Genomic DNA, 8,654 nt, shown 5'->3' on the forward strand with positions numbered 1-8,654 from the left:
TTGAGAGGTTATTCTGGAGGTTACTTTTATGCAAGCTTCAGCCAGATATTGCAAATTATTGCAGCATGCCAAGTCCCAACCAACTGTATTCCTGAAAACCTTAAAGAATACTCAGGATTCTATCTAAACCCTATAAAAGTTTTACTTATTAAGTTTATTTTTCAGAAACTTAAAACCTCCAGATTGTTCCTATGCCAGATAATCCCTGAAACCCAGATACCAGTCTAAGAACATCAACCAGTTGCAATCCTACCCCATAATGTCAACACCCCTTTTCAGCATGAAGTAGTTAGAAGGGTCACTGCTGAAATATCCCCGATTGAGAGAATGATCAAATGAGATGCAGGAGTTGTAACTGAGAAGTTAGGATTTAACAAATGATTATGACTACTGACTCATTATAAAGGTATTTCTTTTTAGTTTCTAGTATATTACAAAAGCCAGAAGGAAATACCTGAAATTGTTGAACTGTAACCCATACTATACTTTGAAATTTCTAACTACTGGTTAAATTGTACTTCAATATTTATCATTTTTCTGCATATGTTATATTTCACAATAAAAAATATTAAAAAAATAGCCTGGTAAGGAAATGAGAAAGAGGTAAAAAAAAAAAAAAAAAAAAAAAAAATTAGTATCCGGCACAGCATAGTAAGAGCGACTATTATTTTAGAGGCAGGAAACAGTTTTACAACCTGATTCGGAAGACAGTAGGTTCTGCGAGGGCAGGTCTGGTCCCAGTCGAAAGGGAAAAATGTTCTTAGGATAGAAGTATTCCAGCCTGTGGACTGTTTCAAAACAGCAGCAGCAGCACCTTACATTTACTGAGCATTTTCCTAAAGGTTTTACCTGTGTTAAGTCATTTCACCTTAAATGTAAACTGTAGGAGAGCTACTCTTGTAAGTGTGGGGAAATGGGAGAAAAGGCAGACAGGAAATCAATGTTCCACTGGAAATGTCCAGAGAGTCACCTCATGTCTTGACCCGCAAAGATTGTGCCAACAGCTGTGGGTCTGCCCATCCCTTCACACCTCGGAACCACCTGCTGCAATGGCTCTGCTGACAAAAGCAACTCCCTGGTAAATTCACACCTGGGTCTTGCCTTTCTCAGTATTCATGTTCTATTAGAGGTGGGTAAACCATAGCCTGTGGGGAAATCCAGCTACACTCATGGTTTACATATTCTCTATGGCTGGTTTTGTGCTACAGTGGCTGATGTGAGTAGTTGTTACAGAGGCCACGTGGTCTGCAAAACCAAAGATATTCACTATCTGACCCTCTACAGGAAAAGTCTGCCCACCCCTGGGTTATACTGTCCCTTGCCTGAACCCAACTTTTAGTATATCTATTATACTTCTGACATGAAGCTGGTTTATAACACAATAATCTGCACAAATGGACATTTATAAAGAACCATTTATTCATCTATTAATTTTCAATCATTATCTTTATCAATTACACCTTTTTACCCCTATATATAGTATTATAGAGGAAATCACAAAAGACTTCAAAAAATTAGTTAGGCAACTCAAAATCAGTGCTCAACAGGGCTGTTTGTGATAAGTGTTAAGTGTATTTTTGGTAGAAGGAAGACAGGGAGTAAAATAACCCAGGGTTGGAGCTGGGATGGAGCTGTTATGGCGCTCACCACTGTTCCACTTTTTTCTCTGAAACAAACTGCCCGTGAGGCCCCTCCGCATCTGGGGGCAGAAGGGCCAAGTACACTGGTGTCTCGGCTCCTTCTTCAGGGCTTTTGGTGGCGTTGGGCCCTGCCATGTCGGTTCTCACCCACCCTGGGCAGCAGGCATTCAGGAGTATCTTGTCGCTTCTCCTCTGCTCACTGAGTTTCCTGGCTTGGATTCTGGACAGGACTGTGACGCCGATCTTCGACACTCCATACGCAGTATTGGGCCAGCCCTCCTTCTGGTGCACACCATTCTTCGTATCTTCCACAAACTTGTTCATGAGCCCCACCAGCTCCTCCTCCGTGATGGTCTCACTTCGAAACTTCTTCTGCAGCTCTGGGCTGCAGCTTTTAAGAGTGCCAACACTAACCATGCTAGACACATTCACCACTCTGCCTGAAATACAACCCAGATCATTATGTACAAAGACATGCCCAGCAACAATGAATGACAAATTCATCGATCACTTGGCATATGGGGCCAAGAAGGAATGAAGAGAACATATTTATACACTGCGGAAAACAAATAGGGTTTTATCTGTTTTATTATCATGAGTAAGAATCTTTTATTTTTAAATCTGGATGAAAGGATCTGAGGGTTTGTCTTATTCTCCAATCTTACAGAAATCAAACATTTCACTTAAAAAGCAGTAAATAAGTAATGCCAATGTAAAGAACTACATGGACCTGCTTTCAAAGCAAATGACGAAAATTATAGAAAAAAAAATGACAATTCAAAGTCTGGAAATGATCCTGAGGGTACACAACAAATGAAGAATTACTGATTCAAGAAAATCTACTGAAAGTTGGTGAGAACCCTGAGAGTTCACGGCATTTGAACCATGACCCGCTCTCTCCCTTCCCCAACCCAGTGCAGAGTAGGGAATCTCCACTCCAGGCACATGCCCTGAATTCTCAGATGAAGGCTATGGTATCTTCCGAGGAGGCGCAGGGAAACAACATTTCTCAGATGCTAAATGTAAAGGCTAAATGAATGCACTAAAAGTATAAAATTCTTAGAATAAAATATAGGGACAAATCTTCCCTGACTTTGCATTTGGTGGTAGTTTCTTATATATACCAATGGCACAAGCAACAAAGAAAATACAGATAAACTGGGTTTCATAAAAATAAAAAACGTGTATGCTTTCAACGATAGTAATAAGGAAATGAACAGACAACCCAGAAAATGAGAGTAAATTTTTGCAACTCTATATCTGATAAGGGAATTGCATCTGGAACATTGTATTAGAAGTGTAATACATCATGTCATCTCTTGAGCAACCAACCTCCAAACATTCTTGGCTGTAACAGTCTATGACAGAGGAACTAGGTCCACACCTGGCTTCTCTAGACCTATAATTTTGTATTGATGACATTCTTTCCTTTGTCTGTCTTTTCTAAGTCTAAGGGTACCTGCTTTTACAGTCTCTGGCCTGATAAAGGGTCTTCATGCAATGCTTCAGTGTTTTAAAATTGTGCCTCCTGGAGCCCTTTGGCTCCCTGAGTCACCCTGGAGGCCAATGGGGAGAAAGATGGGGCCTCTTGACCAATGGCCACATTGACCTGTAGGGTAAGGCTTCATCTGAAGGTGCAGTAGGTTCAGTGATGGACCTCAATTTATACCTGTTCTTAATCTTAATCCCCATTCCTGCAGGTGTGAACTCACTGTAAACAGGACCTCCTAAGGATGTTATTTTCAGTGTAGGTGTGGCCAGCTGAAGCAGGGTGGGCCTTGATCTGGATTACAGGAGGCCTTATAAAGGGGAGAAATGGGAAGCCAGGGTCAGAGAAGGTCATGGGGAAAAGCTGGACATCACTGGGATCCTGGGAGAGAAAGGAGATGACATTGTTATGGGATGGGAAGCTAAGGAACCCCAAGGACGGTCAGCAGCCGGCACGAGCCAGTCTTCAGGGAGAAAGCCAGCCTTTCTCCAACATCTAGATTTTGGACTTCTAGCCTCACAACTGTGAACCAATAAATTCCCTTTGTTTCAGCCATTCCACTGTGTGGTATTCGTCATGGCAGCCTAGTAAACTAAGACAAAAGGGATCCTCAGTAAAAAGTATTTGAAAACCATTGTGTCATGGGAAGAACAACAGCTCAGGGAGTCACAGGAGTTACATCTAAGTTCCACTGTGCCTGTGACCTTGAGGACCTTTATGCCTTCACGTTTTCCTCAGTAAAATGGGAAAATAATGTAAAATGCTTAGCACGTAGCATCAAGCCATGTCCGTTCCATCACCCTGCACAGATCACAAAATATTAAAAGTGGAAGACACCTTTGCTGCCGTCATTTACCCTATCCATCCTCTAGTGATTTTCAGGTTTTAGAAAGCTGAAAGGCTTTGAATCAAGGTTGGAAACACCTATTTTTCATCAATATACAAAATATAACTTAATAAAAAAAAAATCACAGTCTCCTAGCCTGAGCTGGGTGGTGGGTAAATGGGGTGATAGCTTCACTTTTAACTTTTTGTGTGGGGAGAGTATTCCTGAGTAACTTTATTTTATTATTAATAATACTTAAAATAATTTGTAATTATTATCAATTAAAAATAATCTGTATCTAGCTGTGAACTGTTATCACTCAGTAATCCTCACAGTGGCGACACCCCTGCCTTTCTTCCACTTCTATGTGAACAACTCACTGATCACTAATTACCTCTCTGATGTTTTCTGCCACCCAAAGAGATCACATCGAAACCATTCCTAGTTGCTCTTTGTATCCCAGGTTCTGAGATTCAGGGACAGTATTTCCACGAGGTTACCTTGGCTAGGGATTTTTCCCAGATTTTCACTCCAAAGAGGGTGGAATAAAGTCAAAACAACATGAACTGCTGTTTATCTTTTCCCAGCAAAATGGAAGAAAAACAATGTTTCCAAAAGGCAAGAAAACACTGCTCACTGTGAAAATACAGCATGTGACTAAATTCCCATTAAATTCGAGGTGTCCCATGCAATAGAACTTGTTTGCATAAAGCCTGCCTTTGTGAGTCCATGAATGCACTCATTCCTCAGCCTGAAACCCAGCCCAGGCACAGCAAGAACTAACACAGTGACGCAGGGAAAGCAAGGCAGCCAGAAGTCAGGAGAACCAGTTCCAAGGTGAATTATGTGTATATAAGATGTGTCACTGCCCTCAAGTGTCGGGTCAGTGGAGAACGCAGGGGACATTCAAAAAAGCTACCTTTTGAGATTCTAGTGAACCAGTCTTAGAAGCTGAGCTTTTCAGTACGACCAGACAGGGAAATAGAGCAGGGTGTGGAGAAGATGCAGGGCCACCCCCTGCCAAAGCAGACTTGAAGGCAAACAGTACATGCCTATACTGAATTCTAAGCCCCATACTTTAATCTTTCTAAATGTGCCTGTTTGTCTTAACTGGTGTATATTTAGTGGGTGGTGTTCCCTTTTGTCCTATACCTACCTAGGGGCAAGTATTAGAATAGTTTACAACCAAATATGGCATTTGTTATGTGCAATGAAGAGACTGAAATCGAGCTAAGGATCAAGGTCAGATTACATAGGTCCTGATAAGCCACGCCAAGTGGAAATGGACTTTGCGCCAAAGGGAAAAGGGATGTTCTGTAGGAGAGTGACTGCAGAGAAAGTACGGAGAATGCAAGGAAAGGAAGAGACTCAAGCAGGGAGATCACTTAGGACAGCCGAGGGCTAGTGGTGGAACTGGGATGGGGGAGATGAATTGGGGAGAAACATGGTGGGCGAAATCTTAAGATCTGGTAAAAGATTATAAGGGGACAGGGCACGGTGACCCCCAGAATCCCAGCTGGGTGCACAGAGGGGTCACTGGCGAAGATGGCTGAGGGGAAAGGGTGAGTACCCTCTGGAAATGTTTGTTTTTGATGAGGAGGGTCTGGAGGGAAGAAGAAAAGAAGGCAAACAAGGGACCACAGAGAAGCAGGGAAATAAATCTGTGGGTCTGGAGCTGAGGGAGTGTCCTGGGCAGGGACAGAGATGCAGCAGGGCCCAGTGAACTAGCACCAGTGAGGGCTCCACCAGCCTGAACTTGATCACTTGAGAGCAGAGAGGAGGGGAAGAGGGCAAGGATGGTGTCCTCAGGGAATCCAATGTGTGAGGGGAATACACAGAGCCTCTCTGAGACACCTGAGCTAAGACCTAAGGAATGAGGAAAAGTAGGGGGTGTGATAACCAGTCTGCACGAAGCACTTGGAGAAGTGAGTGACCAAGTCCTGAGGTGGGGCTTGCCCGGGAGGGTGGAGGCACAAGGACAGGCCAGCTTAGCCCAGCCAGGCAAGGTGAGGAGCAGAGAGCTTAGGGAATGGGATCAGGGGAAGCCAGGGGCCAGGTCCAGCAGGAAAGGCACTCAGGTGTGGCCTCCTCATTGCAAACTTACCTTGGGGCTTTATCAGGGGCAGCAACTCCTTGCACACAGCTTGGGTACCAAAGAAGTTTGTTTTCATTGTCACCTCTGCTTGAATATGAAAGGGGGTAGGATCAGCGGCTTTTAGAGGAGAAAGAGAACAGAATTAGTAAACAGGAGTGATGTGGTGACATTCCAAGAAGGAAACAAAAAACAAAAAAATGAGAGAGGTAAACTCCATGTAAAGCCTGCGCCTCTTTAATGTTATCTGCCAGTGCCACTTGCCTGCTTTTGGTAAAGTCCTACGGTTTTGATAAGGTCCTTGCAGCGTCTCCCGCCGAAGCAACCCCCGCCCCCCCCCAGCAGCCCGCCCCTTACTCTTAAAGGCGATGCCCGCGTTGTTGACCAGCACGTCGAGCCCCCCGTACTCCTTGCGGAGGAAATCGCGCAGGGCGCGGATGCTCTGCTGGTCGTCGATGTCCAGCTGGTGGAAGCGCGGGCTCAGGCCCTCGGCCTGCAGCTGCTGCACGGCCGCCCGGCCCCGCGCCGCGTCCCGCGCCGTCAGCACCACGTCCCCCGAGAACTGCCGGCACAGCTCGCGCGTGATGGCGAAGCCGATGCCCTTGTTGGCCCCGGTCACCAGCGCCACGCGGCTGCAGGACGACATGGCCGGGGGAAGAGGCCGGGAGACCGGGGGACGGAAGATCCGAGGGCGCGGGGCACCTGCGCGGCGGGACGACCTGGTTCTGGGCACCAAGAGTCGCAGGGAACCCGAGAGTGAGAGTCAGAGGGAACCCGAGACGCGCGCCCGGGACCGCCGGGAGAGTGCGCAGGCGCAGCCCCGCCCTCGGCCCCGGGGTGGGGCGGGTGCAAGGAGGGCGAGGCCGCCGCACTTCTCAAACCCGCCGGCTGCGAACCGAGGCTGGGGAGTCATGCGGCTGCGCGCCCTGCAGCCAAGTACAGTTCCGACGGACTGGCCTCGTGACTAGACCGAATTGGATCCTGATCCCCGTTCTGCAAGGGATTTTTCTCGTATTTTCCCGCCTATTCATTTTTTTCTCGGAATGATTGGGAGAAATTGGGCATTTATACGGAATTTTTTTTTTTTTTTTTTAATATAGCTGGAACTGAACTCCTTGGAACTCGAGTTTTGTAATGCCTTCTAAGCTGGAAGAAAATGACAGATTATGTTTCTATGCTCCTCCCTCACCTCTCCTCCTTGCCAAGTATGTGAAATCAAAGCTTAGGTATCCTTGATCTCAGTATGCATCGTATTATTCCCATTTTAAGAGGAGGAAATGGAACTCCAGAAAGTTTATAAATGAGATCGGTGGTGGAAAACGAGTTTTCTTCCTTCTTGTTACTACTCAGAAGAGAGGGAAAGGGACGATAGGGGCACGTTTCATTTCTTTGCTGTCTTGTAGGATAATTGTTAGCCACAAGTGGTCATTTAAATATAAATTTTAAATGGTTAAAATTAAATGCAATTTCAATTTCAATCTTTTAGCTCCACTAACCACATTTCTTTTTTTTATCTTCATTTTATTGAGATATATTCACATACCACGCAGTCATACAAAACAAATCGTACTTTCGATTGTTTACAGTACCATTACATAGTTGTACATTCATCACCTAAATCAATCCCTGACACCTTCATTAGCACACACACAAAAATAACAAGAATAATAATTAGAGTGAAAAAGAGCAATTGAAGTAAAAAAGAACACTGGGTACCTTTGTCTGTTTGTTTCCTTCCCCTATTTTTCTACTCATCCATCCATAAACTAGACAAAGTGGAGTGTGGTCCTTATGGCTTTCCCAATCCCATTGTCACCCTCATAAGCTACATTTTTATACAATTGTCTTCGAGATTCATGGGTTCTGGGTTGTAGTTTGATAGTTTCAGGTATCCACCACCAGCTACCCCAATTCTTTGGAACCTAAAAAGGGTTGTCTAAAGTGTGCATAAGAGTGCCCACCAGAGTGACCTCTCGGCTCCTTTTGGAATCTCTCTGCCACTGAAGCTTATTTCATTTCCTTTCACATCCCCCTTTTGGTCAAGAAGATGTTCTCCGTCCCACGATGCCGGGTCTACATTCCTCCCCGGGAGTCATATTCCACGTTGCCAGGGAGATTCACTCCCCTGGGTGTCTGATCCCACGTAGGGGGTAGGGCAGTGATTTCACCTTTCAAGTTGGCTTAGCCAGAGAGAGAGGGCCACATCTGAGCAACAAAGAGGCATTCGGGAGGAGGCTCTTAGGCACAACCATAGGGAGGCCTAGCCTCTCCTTTGCAGCAACCGTCTTCCCAAGGGTAAAACCTATGGTAGAGGGCTCAACCCATCAAACCACCAGTCCCCTATGTCTGTGGTCATGTTATCAACCATGGAGGTGGGGTAGGCGAATACCCCTGCATTCTCCACAGGCTCCTCAAGGGGGCACTACATCTTTTTTTTCCCTTGTTTTTCTTTTTTTTTTTTTTTAACTTTCCCTTCTTTTTTAAATCAACTGTATGAAAAAAAAGTTAAAAAGAAAACAAACATACAATAAAAGAACATTTCAAAGAGACCATAACAAGGGAGTAAGAAAAAGACAACTAACCTAAGATAACTGCTTAACTTCCAAC

The 8,654-nt window shown here is 44.9% G+C and overlaps 1 protein-coding gene across 2 annotated transcripts; it reads right to left on the reverse strand.

Annotated features, from left to right (window-relative positions):
- Positions 1-1,397: 1,397 nt before the first annotated feature.
- Positions 1,398-7,047, reverse strand: LOC119531034 (carbonyl reductase [NADPH] 1). Of its 2 annotated transcripts, none has more exons than XM_037831774.1 (3): positions 6,405-7,047; positions 6,060-6,134; positions 1,398-2,080 (listed from the first exon to the last, which is right to left on the reverse strand). In XM_037831774.1, the coding sequence occupies exons 1-3, from the start codon at positions 6,691-6,693 to the stop codon at positions 1,644-1,646; spliced, it is 801 nt and encodes a 266-aa protein (XP_037687702.1). In that variant the 5' UTR covers positions 6,694-7,047; the 3' UTR covers positions 1,398-1,643. The 2 variants fall into 2 exon arrangements, with proteins under 2 accessions (XP_037687702.1, XP_037687692.1); XM_037831764.1 differs by having other exon boundaries at positions 6,060-6,167; positions 6,405-7,030.
- Positions 7,048-8,654: the final 1,607 nt, after the last annotated feature.

This window comes from Choloepus didactylus, chromosome 1 (genome assembly GCF_015220235.1).
Source record: "Choloepus didactylus isolate mChoDid1 chromosome 1, mChoDid1.pri, whole genome shotgun sequence".
In the NCBI taxonomy this organism is placed as follows: Eukaryota; Metazoa; Chordata; class Mammalia; order Pilosa; family Megalonychidae; genus Choloepus; species Choloepus didactylus.

Coding starts and splice junctions, on each gene's coding strand:
- LOC119531034 (XM_037831764.1), bottom strand. CDS start 6,693: ATGTCGTCCTGCAGCCGCGTGGCGCTGGTGACCGGGGCCAACAAGGGC. Junction 6,168..6,404: donor CGCGGGCATCGCCTTTAAGA/GTAAGGGGCGGG, acceptor CTCCTCTAAAAG/CCGCTGATCCTACCCCCTTT. Junction 2,081..6,059: donor GCCCCTGATAAAGCCCCAAG/GTAAGTTTGCAA, acceptor GTTGTATTTCAG/GCAGAGTGGTGAATGTGTCT.